We start from the raw sequence: 20723 nt of genomic DNA, 5'->3' as shown, positions 1-20723 counted from the left end.
ACTACACCTGTCTGGTTCTAGCTAACCAGTTTAACTACACCTGTCTGGTTCTAGCTAACCGGTTTAACTACACATGTCTGGTTCTAGCTAACCGGTTTGACTACACCGGTCTGGTTCTAACTAACCAGTTTAACTACACAGGTTTAACTACACCAGTTCAACTACACTGGTTTAACTACACCGGTTTAACTACACAGGTTTAACTACACAGGTTTAACTACACTGGTCTGGATCTAGCTAACCGGTTTAACTACCCCGGCAGTATGCCTCCCCACCCCACCCCTCCAGAACTGCAATACAGCAAAATCGACTGGGTAAGAATGTTGTTTTTATTAAAGATCGATTTCGCGTAAACGGTTCTGTCGTGAAATTATATAGGAAAGTGTATGCAATATGCGACCGGTTAGAGAAGCTGCATCCACCTGATCCCCCTCCCCACACACATAGGAACGCACATATACCTCATGTATACACTCACACACACACAGAGAGCGTGATAGAGAGAAAGAGATGACGTTTTCTCATACACAAACAATAAAATATTGATAGCAGCCCTTAAATTTCAACTGTTCTTCAAAGTTTAAATCTGCGCACCAAATTAGAGTATTTGCAAGGCATCACTCACAATCTACCTGTTTAAAGTTTTCATTAATTAAAATATCAATCTTTATATATAAAAAGCAATGTGTGTGTGTCTCTCTGCCCCCCGGGCTCCCCTGTGAGCACTATGGCACCTACGTTTTTTTTTTTAAATTTAAAAAGGCTTTACACTAAAGACACGATGAGCAACAATAACCGTTGACTTGATCTAATCAGGCGCGTTCTCCGGCGTCCCGGCAAGGGGCAATTTGGCGCCCCGGGCTTACCCGTGAGCATTATGGTGCTGACGTTCATTTTAAACAGCGCGATAGGCTATGGACACAATGGGTTGCTATAGTCGAATCAGGTGCGTCCTCCGGCGTCTCTGCAGGGTGCAGTTTGTCGCCCGGGGTTAAACCGTGAGCGCTAATTCGTCTATTTTTGTTTTGAACAGTGTGATAGACTATGCATACGATGGGAATTTTGAGTCATTCACTAAACATGGTCAGGTGAGTTTGCCAGCACACCGTCCAGCGGGGTTAGGACTGGACACCCTTAGAAAACATTGACATGAGAAACCTTAACGCAGCAAAACCCAGAGAGCACGACCGCCCACCTAAAAGTCGGGGCCACACACCTGAAGGACGGGGCCACCCACCTGATGGACGGGGCCACCCACCTGAAGGACGGGGCCACCCACCCGAAGGTCGGAGCCACCCACCCGTAGGACGGGGCCATCCACCCGAAGGACGGGGCCACCCACCCACCTGAAGGACGGGGCCACCCACCCACCTGAAGGACGGGGCCACCCACCCACCTGAAGGACGGGGCCACCCACCCACCTGAAGGACGGGGCCACCCACCTGAAGGACGGGGCCGCCCACCTGAAGGACGGGGCCACCCACCCTAAGCACAGGGCCACCAACCTGAATGACGGGGCCACCATCTTGTCGTAGCTGAGGGCCAACAGTGAGTGCAGCGAGTCCAGGTTTTGTATGAAGCTCCTCATGTCCCCACCCAGGGTTCTCAGCATGTCGTCATATCCGTGACGTAAGCTGAACGTGATGAAGTAATCCCCGAACACTTCTAGAACCATCTCCACAGACAAACCTGAAACACACAGAGAGGCAGCTTACGGTTTAACTAAAATAATTCTTACTTTCTTGTATACAGAGTATAGAGAAAGTGTTGTAATCGTGCACACAAATCACATGAAATTTTGACATTTTTACCGTTTAACTCCTCAGTTCTTCATCACATCCGGGACATAGAGGACTTATTTTAATCGGGCAAATATTATAAATCCATATTTATCAAAATTCTGGCGTTTTATGCGTAATGGAGTTGTAAAAACTGGATTATCCAATTATGTCCGTGTGCCTGTGTGTGTAAACAGGATAACTTGAGTACCGTTACAGCTAGGTTGATCAAATTTCATATATAAGTATTTTATCAAAATCGTAGATCCGTATTAACTTTTGTGCGATTTCCGATAACTGGAAGTGGTACTTTTTCTACTTTGAATTTTTCAAAAGCCTATAACTTGAGTACTATTTCAGATAGATAAATAAAATTTCACGTGTAAGTAAAAGATCTAATTCTCTACATTCTGTCAAATTTTGAGTAATTTCCGTCGACCGGAAGTAGTAATTTACGCTATTTCCGATTTCTCAAAAAACACCTGTAAATTTATAAAGTACTAATAATATTGCTTACTATTATGCACATTTTATTTGGCGTTCACTTGGTGTGCAATTCTTTTTCCACGAGATTTTATTCTATTTTAAAAAGTTTAAGTATTTAAAATAGATTAAAAATCATGTCTATAGACCGAGTTCCCATCCCCTGTTATTTTATATAAGAATATTCGAGAAAGTTTAGGGGAGATCACTCCCGATTTATTTAACATACCTTTGGCAAATTCTACACTGCTCTGTCGTTTTTATCACAGAAGCTGGTGGGTTATGGGACGTACATGTGAGTTGGTTTTAACAATGATGAATTTTTTTTTTATCGCGTTGGACTGTTTTTAGCGATCTCACAAAATGTTGGTTTAGTTTGTTCATGTATTGTAATTTTATCCGTGGCTAACACTTTGTTCATGTTTTGTAATTGTATTTTATCAGTGGCTAACAATTTGTTCATGTTTTGTAATTGTATTTTATCAGTGGCTAACACTTTGTTCATGTTTTGTAATTTTATTTATCAGTGGCTAACAGTTTGTTAATGTTTTGTAATTTTATTTTATCAGTGGCAAACAATTTGTTCATTTTTTGTAATTTTATTTTATCAGTGGCTAATGAGCGCACACTTTTCGGTCATCGATTTCCGCATTCATCAGATTTTGTCTGGCATAAAAGACCTGCACTCTAGCCCAGAGCCGCCAGAGTACGTTGGGCGCATGCCTTATGAAGCCATACTCGTCAAGGGCTAGCGAAACCTAATTTTAGAACAGGAATATTTTTTCTAGCCATCTCTTTTTTGTCTGCTGTCATGTTTGACGATAATAAAGAAAGTATTAATATTGTATGACTGATAGTTGAGTTCACTCAGCTGAAACGGGTACCCGGTATTATTGGAGACGGTGCACTAGTAGCACTACACAGTTTCATACTGTATTAAAATTGTATTAGTTTCTGATTTGACGACATAAAGGTTTTTGGCAATACCTGCCTTACAAGGTGGGGCGCGGGGGTGAGACGATTTAGGGGGCGGCACCAAATCGTAAAATTTATTTTCAAAACAATGTTTTATTATAAAGTAGTAGGTGGAAGGAGTGACACCAAACCGAAAATGCAAAACTTATTTGGGAGTGGTGGAGTGACACCCGACCTTGTGACGCCACTGCCTCGGCAAATAAGCAGCCTAACAGAGCCGTGATGATCCAGCCGTCATAAGAAACTCGCCTAAAAGAACCTCGAGGTTCCAGTTGTAAGAAACTCACCTAAACATTTACTTGTGGTCCGTAACAGAGCCTCGAGGTTCCAGTTGTAAGAAACTCACCTAAACATTTACTTGTGGCCCCTAACAGAACCTCGAGGTTCCAGTTGTAAGAAACTCACCTAAACATTTACTTGTGGCCCCTAGCAGAGCCTCAAGGATCTTGTCGTCGTATGGGTAGAACATTTTAAAATGTCGGCTTTCGTCAAGGCCAGCGCACGTGCTGTAAAATACAAAATTTGATCACGTGAGTTTTCTGTTAACATTTTAAACATCAAAATAATTATTTCACGCCTAAAGAAATTTCAAGTAATGAATGACATATACTTAGCGCTGAATGTAAATCTGAGATATGAAGGGAGGGTCAGATCCCAAATGGTGTACATGATGGCGGATTAATTTGTGTACATGATGGCGGATTGGTGACAATAGGTGTGTGTACATGATGGCGGATTAATCTCAGTAGATTTGTGTACGTGATGGCCGGTGTTTCTTACAGACTTTTTTCTTCGGGGGTGCAGTTGATATTTTCGGGGGGGGGGGGGGGGGGGGCGGTCTACGGACACTAGTAAAAGTATATGTTTACTATATAAATTCCATCTCGTTCGCGGGAGGGGGGGGGGGGAGGGCGGTAGAAGTGATGCCTGGAATGTGGGACATGTGGGGGGACGTTTTCAAATGACCAAGACCACCCGCGGCAGCTCGACCCCCCCCCCCCCCACACACACACAATATTCCCAGTCGAATGGTCGAGAACAATGGGCAGTACGTTTGATTTTCTCAATCAAACGCCATTTTGTCTTAGTGAGGATCGATCGGTTTTCTCAAGGGGTGATAACTGTTTTGTTAGTGACGTCATTCACTCACCTGGTGGCAAGGTGTGTGGACAATAGCAGATGTGTGTGAGAGGACAGTAGCCACATGTGTGTGTGTGAGAGGACAGTAGCCACAAGTTTTGCGAAATTGATGATTTAAAAACACATCACTTTCAGTTTCTAATGATTTGCTGCCAGAGGCGTAGCGAGGGGGGGGGGGGAGGGGGGCGGGGGGTGAGAACCGCACCGGGTGACACCATTTAGGGAGGTGACACCAAGGCAAAAAATAGCAAAATATATAGAGAAAAACTTGAGGAGGGGGGTGCAAATCGAAAGCTTGAGGGGGGGGGGGGGTGCAAATCGAAAGTTTGAGGGGGGTGCAAATCGAAAATTTGAAAGTTTGTCCCCGGGAAGGGTCGCTACGCCTCTGGGGGGTGGCACCATTAAGTGCCGCACCGGGCGACACCCGACCTCGCTACGTCACTGTTTGCTGCCGACCCCTGTCATATGATTACCTTGACCCCCCCCCCCCCCCCCGCCCTCATATGAGTATCCTGACCCCTGTCATATCTGTGTAAATCTGCTGTAAACTGAGACGAGTTTTTTTTTTTTTCTTCATCCGTTAACAAAAACAAGCGATAAGATTCTGACATGACTTGCCAACTAATTTTCTTGGTTTCCGAATGTCACGCTGAATTTAATTATGCGGCACTTCGGTTACAAAAATATTTTTGGAAAACAATTAGGGCTCGTCCGGGATTTGAACCCGGGACCTCTCGCACCCAAAGCGAGAATCATACCCCTAGACCAACGAGCCTGCTGCATCAACATAGACATGTATGCACTTGTCTTAGTCTTTGGACGGATCTATTTATAGAATTTGACCGTAATTTACTAATTTGGCACAGAAAGAAACGATTGGTTCAAAGCGCCATATAGATCTAGGTCGCGACTCGTGACCGTAGGAGAAGGGGGGGGGGGGGGGGGGATGAGTAGGAGATTGTTGTGGGCTGTACACTGAGGGAGGGGGGATGTGAATGGAACAATAGCTACTAAAAAATTGTGGTGGGCCGATTGTTTTAATTTTGTGGATTCCATTTTTGCTGAATTTATTGAGTTCCTTGTAGACTACAAACTGTAAGCAAGTTTGTTGGCAGCTCTGTAAGCAGGTATGTAAGCAGTTATGTAAACAGTTTTGTGAGCTGTTATGTAAACAATTGTGTAAGCCTTTAGCCCCACGTCACCATAGGTCTAGCAACACCAGAGTTTCTTTCATACATCTCTTCCATACGTACAAGATGGCAAATCACGTGACAGTTAACTGGGTCACTATGGCCGCATCAGTCCATTGTTCAATGTTTTTTTACCAGTGTTTCTTTCCGACATTTTTCTCCAGGGATAAGTCTATTTTCTGAATAAATTATATTTCGTTCGGAGGGGGGGGGGGGCGAGGACGATAGACGTGCCTCCAGAGTGGCAGTCCCCTTTCCCCTCAAGAGATGCCTGAAAGAAACTGTTTCTGCCATCTTCTCATGTCAGTAATAATTGATATCCAGTTCATTTCTCCCTAGACTTGGCCAGCGGATACATCCGGGTACACGGCACCATGTAGGTTGAACCAATCAGCTGTCTTGTTTCATCTCTCGTAGGTTGTGACGACAGTGTAGAATTTCTTGAATGAAAATAATATCGGTATTGTTTATGGCCGATTGCCCTTTGTGTATGAAGGCTCTTGATTCCAAGCACAGCTGTAGCAGTATAAAATCAATGTCTGTGATGTAAGGGTCTCGTGTTGAGAAATTCGCTACCCCGGTCTTTGATAAGCAGATAATAAAGTCAAGAAGCTGATAATTACATCACGCGAGATTTCCGTTAGAAGAACTGTTTCTATTTATAGATGTAATAGTGTATGTTTTAAAGCGTGTGTATGTGAGGGTGGGGTGGTGGGGTGGGGTATCTAAGTTAGGGTCAGTTGTTCAGTGTTTTATAGTGTGTGTATGTGAGGGTGGGGTGGTGGGGTGGGGGATCTAAGATAGGGTCAGTTGTTCAGTGTTTTATAGTGTGTGTATGTGAGGGTGGGGTGGGTGTTAGGGTCAGACGAACGAGTACAGGTGTCCCTGATAACATTAGCCTACTTTAGCTGACCTGAGATTGGTCTTTTTGCACCGACAGTCGGTCATGTAGGTGTGGGCTACAACTGTCGTAATTGAGATGGGGGATGGGGGTGGCAAAAGATTTATGTTGGGTGTGGTGAGCTTCATTTTAGGGGAGGGGTGGGGGGCTGGTACGGGTGGAAGATCAAATAACTGTGAACCGCCCCCCCCCCCCCCCCCCCCCCCATCCACCCATAACAGGTACATTTAAGAATTGTAGAGTTGCTTAACGCTTGAAACAGAATTGACAGAATTTGGCTCAACTTTTCAATAGCTGACAGAATTTGGTCTAATGTGAAACGAATTTACAAACTTTGGTCAACTACTGGCAGAATAAGGTCCAACATTTGGCCCATTAAATAAAATTTACAGGTTTTAGTCCAATAAATAAAACAACTTACAGGATTTGGTCCAATAAAAAAAACTTACAGGGTTTGGTCCAATAAATAAAATTTACAGGATTTGGTCCAATAAATAAAACAAATTACAGGATTTGGTCCAATAAATAAAACAACTTACAGGATTTGGTCCAAAGCTTCCTGGCCAAACTGTGAGACGATCATGTCCTTGACAACATAGTGGATGACGCCATACTGTGGACAGAGTTGCCAGATTGGTTTTTTATTGTAGGCCTACATGTTCATTGTGAGCATTCACACACCCCTACCCCACTACGCCCATCTGGTGGGATAACACCGCCCACCTTGTGGGATAACACCGCCCATCTGGTGGGATAACACCGCCCATCTGGTGGGATAACACCACCCATCTGGTGGGATAACACCGCCCATCTGGTGGGATAACACCGCCCATCTGGTGGGATAACACCGCCCAAGTAGAATTCAGTGGCGCAACTAAAGATAAAAGATTCTCCGCAAAAACGAAAATTCAAAAACAGAAATGTGCTGAAACTCAGTTCTGGACTAAGTTATCGAGGTTTAAAAAAACGTCTTTATCTCGTTTGTGCCTGCCGAAAATTGTGAAAAGTGTAACTTCATATCAGGTAAGGCGGTCAAAAGAATATGAAAAACGAAAGCTTGATATGTGTTATAGTTTCCCGTGTTTGTTTTTTCTACAGGTTTTTTTTTTTTTGCATTTATATAATTTATAATTAATTTTGAATAAACTCCATTTTTATAGCTAAGTCATTCTTTTGTATGCCTTATTTTAATCAGTAAAAAAAACAATTTTAAATGAGTTTTATGGGCACCCCTATTAGATTATAAACAGATGAGCAACAAATCATGGACGTGGTTTGAAAGTTTGCCGATCTTTCACAGTACTGCTGATGTACCGTGAGCTGGTTATTGTGGAGCTATCAGTGCTGTAGTAGATCTGTTTTTACAAAACCATATGTTGTCAAATATTTTGGTAAAATAACACGACCCATGTAAAATAACACGCCCAATGTAAAATAACACGCCCAATGTAAAATAACACGTCCAATGTAAAATAACACACCCGATGTAAAATAACACGTCCAATGTAAATTAACACGTCCCATGTAAAATACTATGTCTCATACACTGTGTTATAGATCACCTTTAGTGAAACACATCTTTACCAGGGACTAGTAAAAATAAAATAAAACAACTTACCATGTCTAAAGTTATCAGTAGTAAATTGTTCCATGCACTAGTAGTTTACTTCTTGGCTAAATATAGGATCACATTTCACATGCTTGTTATAATCACATTTATCTGAGTACTGCTCATCACGCGAGACACATTTGGTTGTGTGAACGTGTGGAAGCCGAATATTTGAATATCACAGTTTTCACAATATCTTCAAATAACATGTCAATGTGACTTATTGAAGGTATTGGCTTCAGCTCACCGTAGACAAAACATCACTTTAAACATGTTTCAACATCACCGTGGACCAAACATCACTTTTTGTACATGATGTTTTAATAATGAAACATTTCAATAGCACTAAATGACCTCTATATTATGAAATCGCTCTAAAAATGTAGATCTAGAGCTTATCCCCCTTGAAATCTCCTTGATTTATTTGTCTTCAGACTAAAGCCAACAAAAATGGGTGGATATCTCGGCTGAATTTTTTTCTTATTCCTTCCATTTCCATAAATCTAGTCCAATTGGCTCGGAGCATAATATTTTTGGTTAACTTAGTGCCTCTAGGGCAACTGCTGAGTCTCCGAGAAACTTCCTTATCTCGATAAAATCTCTACTTAATTAGCATAGATTTGTAAACAAAAAGTATGAATGGATAACTATTAGCTTTTAGTCAGCGATTATTTTAAAACCTTTTAAATAAAAAAGTGTAGGACACATGTTGTCGATAGAAAAATTATCAAATGTGAGTTTGAGACTGGGGTTTTAATTCTAGCAACAAAACATGAGCCGTAGGGAGGCGTTCGGGTGAACTGTTGATGTCATGGCGGAGCGCGTGGTGCGTGAAACCGGTGCGTGAGCGATAGTGGGCGGGTATCGAAGCCGTGTCTGTATCAGACAAGGGAGGCAATCTCGGTCAGCATCGCGAGACAAGCAGGATATGGAAACACACCAGATCGTTGATAACACACATTCACACGTGTAGATTTTAACTACAGCTCTAAAATAAAATAACAAAATTCAAATGGTTCTCAAAAAGAATTTTTACTCTCCAAATAGACGTACCTGGATAAGTTGGCCTAGGCTGTTTTCGTTAAGTCCGCTGGCACGAGGCATGAGGTGGGTACCTGCCCATGCTGGTAAAGTAGGGGAGGGAGGGAGAGGCCACCAGTGTTTCTTACGGACTTTTTTTCTCCAGGGGGGGGGGACACTTGAAATTTTCGGGGGGGGGGGGGAGGAGGGGGAATGGAAAAAATGTATTTTCTATATAAATTTTATTTCGTTTTGGGGGGAGGGGGAATCTGTAGACGTTTTCGGGGGGGGGGGGGGGGGGGAACTGGAGACCACTAATGATATATGGACCACCGAAACAAGATTACAGAAATCTGAAAGGTGTTTTACAAAGCAGCTAAACTAAAACTTAATGTTGCGAGTGAACAGTTTTATTCTGTGAAATTAGTCAGTTAGTATGTGAGTATTTTTCTAGGGTTGGCGGTCTACTTAGGGACTGTAGGCTTAAACATATTTTCATTGAAGAAGCTAGAAGTAAACAAAAGGCTGCAATGGCGTAGTCAGAACTTGGGTACAATTCTATCTATCTATCTGTCTGTCTGTCTGTTGGTCCGTCTGTCTGTCTATCTATCTATCTAGTCTTAAAATAATTTAAATACTATAAATAATGTTATCTACACTTTCCATCTTGTATCAAGTATTATACTTATACCAATTAATTATCAAGAAAATTCTAGCTAAAAACATGCTTACCAAAAAAACAAAAACATAAATCACATATTTTCTCAATTTTTTAAAAGATGATCCTAGTAATATAGATTCTAATTCACATTTAAATTGGAAACAAGAAATGAAAATACATTTTAAAAGCATTCACGGTCCTTACGCAAAGGGAGAGAACCGTCGAAATTTTTAGCAACTTCTACATGAATAGTCCTCTTGGAAATGTTCTCAATCTTAGTGTAATTAATAATGTGATTCAATTTTTTTTTTAAACTTAAAAAATAATTGTTTGGATAGTTGCTGTACACAAATAAAAAAAATCGTAAAAAATAATTGTTTGTATAGTTATACACATATGAGCAGTGTGTCAGCAACATGAGAATAGAAACACATCAACATCAGATCAGATTTAATGGATGTTTATTTTACTCTGAGATAATTTACATTCAAAAATGTTATCTTATTTGATTTTTAAAAAAAATTATATTCAATACATACAATCATATATGATTATGTATGCATCAAAATAGGTTTTAAAAATGTGTTTGAAAAGTTAACAATTATTCTATTGTTACATTTAAATTAAAAAAATATTTCACTATGACATATATAGGCCTATCTCATTATAAAACTAATAAAATCAGAAAACCATTATGTTTGTTCACATAATCAATTTTAGAAGCTGCCTGAATCATACAGGTGAAATATGTTTAGAAACTCAGGTGATCTGTTGGTCAAACTGTGAATGACCAGTTGGTAATTTGTGATGACCTGTTTGTCAATTACATTATCTATGGTATTTAAGATTTTTAAAAATGTAATAAATACAAATTTGTTTCACCGGTGATTAGAGATACCCTAGACTACTGATATGCCTGTAAAGTTTGGCAGCTGATTTCACGTCAAGTTGTGCTGACATTTCTACTTGACTCAACAATCCCACACAGACACACACCAGGACAAGTTTTGAACCAAACCATCCCAACCTCCCATCTGTAAGCAAACAACATCTAACACTTCTGGCCACCATACAACTGTAGCTCAACTAAACAACAAGTTGGTTGAAAACTCAATTTTACATTTTAAACAAATGAGTTACCAGATAGTATAAAAACAAAAAAATTTCAATAGAAAATTAATATACCTTTTGTTTTAAAGTAGGTTATTTCTAAGTAAATGTATTAATTATTTACACGGATAAGTGAAACCATTATCCACATAAATAAATCTTTAAATTTAAATTAATCAGTTTGCTGGTTGAATGAATGTAATTTTCCCACCATTAGAATCCCCACCCATGTCTTCTACACCCTCATTAAAGTGGTGATCCAGGATTTCCTTCAAGTTGGTCTTGTAGGTGCCATTTTTATTGATGTAGTACGAGACCTTGGATTGGTCCTGGGGGTCAGGCTTCTTGTGCACCAACAGAGTCTTGATCTGCTTCTTATCTCTGGAATAATCAGTACATCAACATATCAGCACATCAATATATCAACACATTAACATATTAACACATCAACATATCAACACATTAACATATCAACACACCAACACATCAACACATGAACACAACAGCACATCAGCACATAAACACATCAACATACCAACACATCAGCACATGAACACATGAACATATCAACACATCAACATATCAGCACATGAACATATCAGCACATGAACATATCAGCACATCAACACACCAGCACATGAACATATCAACATATCAGCATATCAGCACATCAACATATCAACACATGAACATATCAACACATGAACATATCAACACATTAACATATCAACATATCAACACATCAAAATATCAGCACATCAACACATGAACATATCAACACATTAACATATCAACACATCTTAATGGCTTTATTATGCCTATTTTTAATTTTAAATAATCAATAGAATTATTATAAAATTATATTTATCTTTATAAAAAACAATAATATAACAGTAGTGAATAATAAAATAGCTACTTACATAAGAGTAGGCCTAGAGTGTATGATAATATAGCTACTAACATTAGAATAGGCCGACTGTGTTTTATAAAAGAGCTACTAACATAAGAGTAGGCCTAGAGTGTATGATAAAATAGCTACTAACATAAGAGTAGGCCTAGAGTGTATGATAAAATAGCTACTGACATAACAGAAATAGCTGGACGTTTCTTGGTCTTCCAGTACCACAGGATAAAATGTCCGTCATACATCAAACATGGGGTCAACTTCTGGACCACCTGAAAACAAACCAGACGATGCAGGTGTGGTCAAGGTACACTAAGGTTGTGGGCCTATATTTAAACCACAGGTGTGGTCAAGGTACACTAAGGTTGTAGGCCTATATTTAAACCACAGGTGTGGTCAAGGTACACTAGGGTTGTAGGCCTATATTTAAACCACAGGTGTGGTCAAGGTACACTAAGGTTGTAGGCCTATATTTAAACCACAGGTAACACAGGTGTGGTCAAGTAAGGTTGTAGGCCTATATTTAAACCACAGGTGTGGTCTAGGTACACTAAGGTTGTAGGCCTATATTTAAACCACAGGTAACACAGGTGTGGTCAAGGTACACTAAGGTTGTAGGCCTATATTTAAACCACAGGTGTGGTCAAGGTACACTAAGGTTGTAGGCCTATATTTAAATCACAGGTAACACAGGTGTGGTCAAGGTACACTAAGGTTGTAGGCCTATATTTAAACCACAGGTGTGGTCAAGGTACACTAAGGTTGTAGGCCTATATTTAAACCACAGGTAACACAGGTGTGGTCAAGTAAGGTTGTAGGCCTATATTTAAACCACAGGTGTGGTCTAGGTACACTAAGGTTGTAGGCCTATATTTAAACCACAGGTAACACAGGTGTGGTCAAGGTACACTAAGGTTGTAGGCCTATATTTAAACCACAGGTGTGGTCAAGGTACACTAAGGTTGTAGGCCTATATTTAAATCACAGGTAACACAGGTGTGGTCAAGGTACACTAAGGTTGTAGGCCTATATTTAAACCACAGGTGTGGTCAAGGTACACTAAGGTTGTAGGCCTATATTTAAATCACAGGTAACACAGGTGTGGTCAAGGTACACTAAGGTTGTAGGCCTATATTTAAACCACAGGTGTGGTCAAGGTACACTAAGGTTGTAGGCCTATATTTAAACCACAGGTGTGGTCAAGGTACACTAAGGTTGTAGGCCTATATTTAAACCACAGGTGTGGTCAAGGTACACTAAGGTTGTAGGCCTATATTTAAACCACAGGTAACACAGGTGTGGTCAAGGTACACTAAGGTTGTAGGCCTATATTTAAATCACAGGTAACACTTTCCTGACCAGATAGGCAGGCTACATCAATATAATTAATTCTATTACATTGGGGTGAAGGTCACTACAAGTGTGTTGTCATGTTTTAAAATCAATAGATACAAAACTATCATGTTTTTCATTTTTAAAATAAAGTTTAGCATAAGTGTTGCAAATGTTTATTAAAGTTTAGCATACATGTTGAAAGATTTTATCAAAACACAGGTTAAAAATATCACTAGTGATCCCTAGGGCAGATGAAGATGGATTTCTTCACCTCACATATGAAGGGATAATGTGGTCAGCACTATGTCCAGTCCCCTTCACTTTCCCTAACGTGAGTCAGGTACCCATCAGAGTTGGGTGGACTAATGGAGCTCCTGCTGTCTCAAGTTGAGATCTGAACTCATGATCTTTGAGCTAGTAGTTGAGTGCTCTGTCTGGACCAAGATCTGAACTCATGATCTTTGAGCTAGTAGTTGAGTGCTCTGTCTGGACCAAGATCTGAACTCATGATCTTTGAGCTAGTAGTTGAGTGCTCTGTCTGGACTGAGATCTGAACTCATGATCTTTGAGCTAGTAGTTGAGTGCTCTGTCTGGACTGAGATCTGAACTCATGATCTTTGAGCTAGTAGTTGAGTGCTCTGTCTGGACCAAGATCTGAACTCATGATCTTTGAGCTAGTAGTTGAGTGCTCTGTCTGGACTGAGATCTGAACTCATGATCTTTGAGCTAGTAGTTGAGTGCTCTGTCTGGACCAAGATCTGAACTTATGATCTTTGAGCTAGTAGTTGAGTGCTCTGTCTGGACCAAGATCTGAACTCATGATCTTTGAGCTAGTAGTTGAGTGCTCTGTCTGGACTGAGATCTGAACTCATGATCTTTGAGCTAGTAGTTGAGTGCTCTGTCTGGACTGAGATCTGAACTCATGATCTTTGAGCTAGTAGTTGAGTGCTCTGTCTGGACCAAGATCTGAACTCATGATCTTTGAGCTAGTAGTTGAGTGCTCAACCACCTGACCATGCTGTCCCTGTTTTATTAATTACTGAAAAGGTTTAACGAAAGTTTGACAAAAATAATGATTCAGTGGGGTTTAGACGATGAAATAGATTCCACACTTGACAGCTGCCAACTAGAAATCAAGAAATGAATTATCACAGGTGTAAAAGAAGACGTACTTGTGTTTCCGTTATATCGGGATCCCAGCCTTTAAAGCCAGCTAAAACTTGAACCTCCTGCTCAGTGAAGTCTCTGTCTGGTTTATTGGATGTGACATTGTGTCTTTTCTACAGTTATTAAAAAAATGACTTAATTTATTATAATGAAACAAAACATTAACTGTTAAGGGTCAATATTTTTAAAAAAATTGTATTTAAAATAAAACTATGGTACTAAAGGCCTACTGCCTAAATTTGTCTACAGAAGCTTATTTCATCAAGTTGTAGCAGAATGTTGATGGATCTAAAAATAATCACCTGTGTTGGACCATCTTTTGGGGATTGTGAAGCTGCTTGTGCACTGCACAAGAAAAAATAAATTATATTACATCATTTTACGACAGTCATAAAATAAATTTATATCGATCACTAGGAACAAATATAAGAGTATATTTTTCTTGAAAATATTGGACCTCTCACTAGAAAATATTGGACTTTTGTCAAGATTTGGCTTTTGTTGAGCTTTTATTTAAACAAAGGAAATCGACTACATTCTAAGACACTAATTTATTTGTTTCTTCACAAGTGAACTTTTGTACCATCAATTAACTTGGTGTTTGAAAATTAAATCATGGCATCCTATATGTATTACATTGAATATCATACAACTAAGTGAAACAGTTTTCTTTGTTTCTTTTTGTTAAAAAATAATTTTAATTAATAGTTAGATAATTACCGTGGCATATTATCAGCCGTCATAGGATTATACGAAGTCTTAGGAGTATGACCATCGGGATAAGTTGCCTCCACTGGGTCAGCCTGTCAAGTTTTGTTCATGAATTTCACAGAAGCAAATGTGCAGTGTGTAATATTACATAAAGTACCAGTTTGTAGATTTTATAAAATGCTGTGACATTCAATAGGACGTGTTAAGGAAACTTGGAAAATAAAGAGAATTTTTTTCAATAGCTGATGATAATTTTCTCAACTTTTCATAGAATATTTGTTTGTTAAACTTCCTAAACATAAGTGTTAATTTAAAACTTATATTTATAAGCAATTATTATTTATCACTTGAGCAATGTATTTTAATATAAAACTGTTGAATTTAAAACTCCCTCTTTGCTCTATAGATCAGATATTTATAACATTAGAAGTGCATTTTTTGTCATAAACTTTTGTCTCCATCCAAAGTTCACCTAAACCTAAAATGACTAAATGATATATTAAGGCAATGAAAATGTTGGGGCCAGCCAACAGTAGCCTACCTCAGACTGCTTGAGCCCGGTGCTATCTTGGCTGGTAGCTGGTGATTTGTGAATAGATTTTTTTTTATCTCAAAGCATTGGTCATTTTAAAATATAACAAGGGTATTAGTTATTAGGAATAGTGGCATTGCTAGGTCAAGTGTTACCTGCTGCTGTACATCATGGTGTCATCCCATCCATAAAGAAAATAATTATATGATAAATAAATTAATTAAATTAAAAAATTAAAAAATTAAAAAAAAAAATGTATGTATATATATATATATATATATATATATATATATATATATATATATATATATATATATATATATATATATATATATATATATATATATATAGGGAATTAAACTAAAAAAAAGCATTTTTATTCTAGATAATTTGCAATTTTTTGCCTTAATGTCATCCCCCCCCCCCCCCCCCCCCCCGGGTAAATAATGTCCTGCCCCTGATTAGGAAACAATTACATTTGACGAAGAAGAAGAAGACATAATAATGTGTTAATCTAGATGAAGAAGCTTATCCACTTAGTTTCCTATTAATAATATAAATGACAAATTAAAACTTTCAAATGCTAAGTGACTATCTCCAAAAAAACATGACTACTTACATGAAAGGGAGAAGTCATTGGTTGGTTTTGAAGAACCTTTTATTTTTAAATTCTGAAAGATTTTGTAAGTGTTGTTAATATTACATACATACAGTAATTACATATGAAACAATATTTAAAAATTACCATTGTAAAACAGTAAATATACAACTATAAATTATTTTCTACTCTTTTTAATATTTATTTTAAAAAACTTGAAACACTTTAAAATATCCATGTACAAATGCAATATGATAGTATTTCTTCAATCACTCTATTTTAATAGATGGTAGTATTGTATTGTCAATTTTGCCAATGAGCTATGAGTTGTCTGTCCCCTGATACCAAAAGGAAATCTTACTTTTCTAAGCTTACCTGGCCATTATAATTCTAAAGTAATGAAAAACTGTACTTTCCTGTTAAGCCTGAAGTATTATTTTATACTTAGATAACAACTGTAGCCACAACTTTCATTTTATCCTAGACTTTATTATGATGAGATAAAAGTGGATTTTTCTTTACAAATCTTTGGAGTGAATAAAATAGTCTACAGATGTTATTAAAACAAATTTCAACTAACTTCTATTCCTTTCTTAGCAAGAGTTTGATCCAAATTTTCTGAAAAAAAAATCGTTTTTTTCTCCAAAACTAATGCAATATAGGCCTATATATATATATATATATATATATATATATATATATATATATATATATATATATATATATATATATATATATATATATATATATATATATATAATATATATATATATACACATTAGTCTGTTAAACAATTATTTTTTAAAGTCTTGATATGAGTTGATTATGTAAGCTTTGTGTGGCTCAGGGATGCTGGCTGTAGTTCTGACCTTTAACCCCAGTCTAAAACCAACAGTTTTGTCCCAGTTCACCCAATCTTTTATTTATTAAATGAGGATATAATATATATTTATATGTGTTTGCCTTTATTTTATTTAGTAAAATGATTGTGGGACTACTATACATATGACCTATAAAGTAGTGAGTATAAGAGTGTAGACATTACTTTTTGTCTCCAACATTGCTTCAGCTACATGAGGAAGCTTCACATCAGGATCACGTAAAACTTTAATCAAACATTCAAACCATCCATCATATTTGTGCAGACGCTCTAAGAGAAGCTCATTAGCATCCTTTGGTCCTCTGTTGTGTTCACAAGACCTGACATTTTCCTGGTTAAAATATTTATTTGACATCAGCTTCCATATTTAGACCTAGATTTATATACTAAACACAATATTTTTGACCGTCATTTTTAAAAGTAAAACCATTCAGGATAAATATTTTTGTCACAATTATCTACTTACTATATTTTTGTCACAATTATCTACTTACTTACAATAATTTTGTTACAATTATCTACTTACAATATTTTTGTCACAATTATCTACTTACAATATTTTTGTCACAATTATCTACTTACTACTATATTTTTGTCACAGTTATCTACTTACAATATTTTTGTCACAATTATCTACTTACAATATTTTTGTCACAATTATCTACTTACAATATCCCTCTCTGTTAGAACACTTAAGTTGTATCGATGAATTATATGGATCACATTGTTTGGAATGATAAAATTAATAAAAGTATCACTTATTGCTCTCCTTAAATGTGAACTGTACTCTAGCTTTTGAGATGGATCTGTTGCCATGTTCCGACTTTAGTCTGTTTAAAATATAAACTAATGACAAAAAAAAAGAGTTATGTTATTGAAAATATTAAGTTTATTAACGTTATAGCAGTGGCGTTGCTAGGTTGGGTGCCACCCTGTGCTGAACCTCATGGTGTCACCCCCTCCCCCACCAAATAAAAAGTATATATATATATATATATATATATATATATATATATATATATATATGCCTATTAAGCAACACTTTCATAGTAAAGTATTAGATATGGTGACACTTCCACCCTGGTCATTTAATTTACAGTAACTAAAAAGATTCAACGAAACATTTTTTCCTCGGTAAATTTTGCAGTTGGTGTCACCTATGGGTGATAGCTTTTTAGTGTGTACAGTTTACAATAACAATGTGTATCTAGAGTAAGTTATTAATACAGTTGGATGTATACATTGTTTTCTCTATAGTCTATAGTTAGCAGTTTACGTCATGGTGTCACTTATCCCCACCCTTGGCGGGATTTGTCAGTTTGTATTTATTAGACTATTAAATTATTAATTAAGCATTAAACTATAGGCTGTATATTATATTTTGCAATTTTTTTGTCTTGGTGTCACCCCCTACATGGTGTCACCCAGTGCGGTCCACACTCCTCGCCCCCATGTCGCGACGCCATTGCATTATGTAATGTATAGGGGCCTACTTAATACAAAAATAATATCTTGGTCTACCACTTTAAAAGTAGTCCTACTGGCACTGGTGAAAATAAAATAATAAAATATTAGTTGTCTTGTCTGTCTTAGCATAGTCATAGATAGATTTATACTAGATCTAGATCTAAAACTAAGATAGTGAAGGTAGGAAATCTAGTGTTCGCCAAAAAAGTGAAATTTAGTAAAAAGATCTGAAAATTTAAGCTAACCTTTCATTCAATTTTTCAAAGAACTACCTAAGGCCCGGGCAGTAAAGGCCTAAAGACTAGTACCTAAAGACGTCCTAAAGACCTAAAGAGTTACTAAAGACAAGTAGATCTAGATCTAGATATCTATTCTATAGGCTAGTAAATAATATTGCAAAACTTAAGTTTTTTTTACCAAGTTGACCATAGAGTCTGTGACTCACTCTTTATAGTGTAGAGGACTGCCGTGTCACGGAGTTTCAACAATTCTTAAATCTTTAACACTTTTTAATCAAAATTGTTCCTGTCCAGTGTGAAATGGAACTCCCCGAATTTTACCTAGTGGAAAAAACGTATTTAAAATTAGATAACGGGAATTCCCGAGTGTTATTTGAGTTTGTGTATATGGCTTGTGCATATGTCAGTGCTGTATTAAAACTGAATCATTATATACTATGTATATACAGCTGCTATTAATATAAAGACTAATATATATATATATATATATATATATATATATCAGAGGCGTAGCGAGGTCGGGTGTCACCCGGTGCGGCACTTAACGGTGTCACCCCCAGAGGCGTAGAAACCCTTCCCGGGGACAAACTTTCAAATTTTCGATTTGCACCCCCCCCCCCTCAAACTTTCGATTTTTCACCCCCCTCAAGTTTTTCTCTATATATTTAGCTATTTTCTGCCTTGGTGCCACCCCCCTAAATGGTTTCACCCGGTGCGGTCCGCACCCCCGCCCCGCCCCTCGCTTCGCCTCTGATATATATATATAATTATATATATATATATATATATATATATATATATATATATATATATATATATATATATATATATATATGGAGCTAGCTACATTTGCTTCCAACGTCGGCTCTTAATTTGCCTTTACCGGCGTGAGTTCTCACCCCCTGCCTCCACAATGTTCTGTATTTATCACTCAGTGTCCGCTCCCACACCTCCCCCCCCCCCGGAGAAAAATGTATGGAGGGAACACTGAGCTCTGACGTGGATTGTAATGACTGACGAGAAGCCGCGTTGGTTGTTAACAGTCTTTATTATGTACAGACGCCATCATGCCAAGAGAGGGAGAGAAATGGCGAGAGAGAACTATTTATAGATAACAACATGTAAGGGACATCACTCAAGATAACAATATAAATATAATACTAATACAGAGAGTGAGTTCCCTTGACCTCACAATTAACTCAATCTATTACATCCCTTTACCCTTAGAACACAATAACACATCTCTCAATAGAACAATTGATAGTATCCTAAAATCACCAATAATATTGTAACATGAACACTATGGTAGATTACATCCTTACAAACAATGCACAATATGCCACAACATAATCAAGATACAAAACAATAATGTCAAAGTCCTCTTGACCTTTAGAATCATAGGTCTAACTTATTTGGGACTTTGATTGTCCTGCTTGACCTTCTCAGTGGCTTCTGATTTGGTGACTCAAGATTCTGACCATCTGGATTCTCTATCTCAGGAGGTCTAGGATTTAAATCATTAACTCCAGAATTTACATTTTCTGACTCCAGACAACTTGGTTCACTCATATCAACAGAACTTGGTTGTGGAACAAACTGAGTTGGTGTGAACTGATCAGACTTGGTGGGATTGACAGATTCACACTTATTATCTGCACAAGTTATTTTTAACTTTATAAGGCACAGGTCCTGTACATTGAACAATTTGACCTGGTATCCATTTTTCCTTTCTCCCATAGTTTCTTAAATACACATACTCATTAACACCAAATTCTCTTCAATGGATGTTTTGTCATGATTTAATGGAACTATTTTTGAATTGGCATCTGAAAGTATTATGCTGTTATTCAGATCCTTGACTGACATAGATTTCTTTGATTGATCAATTTCCTCAGGTAATCTGATAGTGCTTTCCTGGTAACTAAAAATACTGTTTATGAGTAATATTCTGGACCATATCACTTTGCAACTGTGATCCAGTATTTGAAGTGGGTGTATTAAATGGCAAAAATCTTTTTCTTCT

At 37.7% G+C, this 20723-nt stretch overlaps 2 protein-coding genes and 1 non-coding gene across 5 annotated transcripts in view; all 3 read right to left on the bottom strand.

The window, feature by feature from the left end:
• LOC131937215 (guanylate cyclase soluble subunit beta-1-like) overlaps positions 1 to 8279 on the bottom strand; it is a 31152-nt gene extending 22873 nt beyond the window's left edge. The window contains exons 1-4 of the mRNA XM_059294460.1: positions 8086 to 8279; positions 7007 to 7080; positions 3642 to 3742; positions 1506 to 1689 (exon numbers count right to left, since the gene is read on the bottom strand). Of these exons, the coding sequence (XP_059150443.1) occupies positions 1506 to 1689; positions 3642 to 3742; positions 7007 to 7080; positions 8086 to 8088 (362 nt within the window). The 5' untranslated portion in view covers positions 8089 to 8279. The remainder of the gene's footprint in view (positions 1 to 1505; positions 1690 to 3641; positions 3743 to 7006; positions 7081 to 8085) is intronic.
• Trnap-ugg (transfer RNA proline (anticodon UGG)) lies at positions 5080 to 5151 on the bottom strand. The gene has a single exon. It is a non-coding gene; the product is annotated as a tRNA-Pro (tRNA).
• A 1921-nt stretch (positions 8280 to 10200) lies between the features above and the next one.
• LOC131937246 (uncharacterized) lies at positions 10201 to 19013 on the bottom strand. Of its 3 annotated transcripts, none has more exons than XM_059294517.1 (11): positions 18879 to 19007; positions 17664 to 17840; positions 17160 to 17325; positions 16695 to 16732; positions 16136 to 16187; positions 15526 to 15563; positions 14994 to 15076; positions 14576 to 14618; positions 14279 to 14386; positions 11952 to 12043; positions 10201 to 11248 (listed from the first exon to the last, which is right to left on the bottom strand). In XM_059294517.1, the coding sequence occupies exons 2-11, from the start codon at positions 17808 to 17810 to the stop codon at positions 11044 to 11046; spliced, it is 972 nt and encodes a 323-aa protein (XP_059150500.1). In that variant the 5' UTR covers positions 17811 to 17840; positions 18879 to 19007; the 3' UTR covers positions 10201 to 11043. The 3 variants fall into 3 exon arrangements, with proteins under 3 accessions (XP_059150500.1, XP_059150501.1, XP_059150499.1); XM_059294518.1 differs by having other exon boundaries at positions 10202 to 11248; positions 17664 to 17824; positions 18907 to 19013; XM_059294516.1 differs by having other exon boundaries at positions 10202 to 11248; positions 17664 to 17824.
• Positions 19014 to 20723: the final 1710 nt, after the last annotated feature.

The sequence above is a fragment of the Physella acuta genome, unplaced genomic scaffold, assembly GCF_028476545.2.
Source record: "Physella acuta isolate Inbredline_101_S28 unplaced genomic scaffold, ASM2847654v3 ptg000204l, whole genome shotgun sequence".
NCBI classification, from domain to species: Eukaryota; Metazoa; Mollusca; class Gastropoda; family Physidae; genus Physella; species Physella acuta.
Note: the sequence above shows the minus strand (reverse complement) of the source record. Positions and strands in the feature narration are given on the sequence as shown.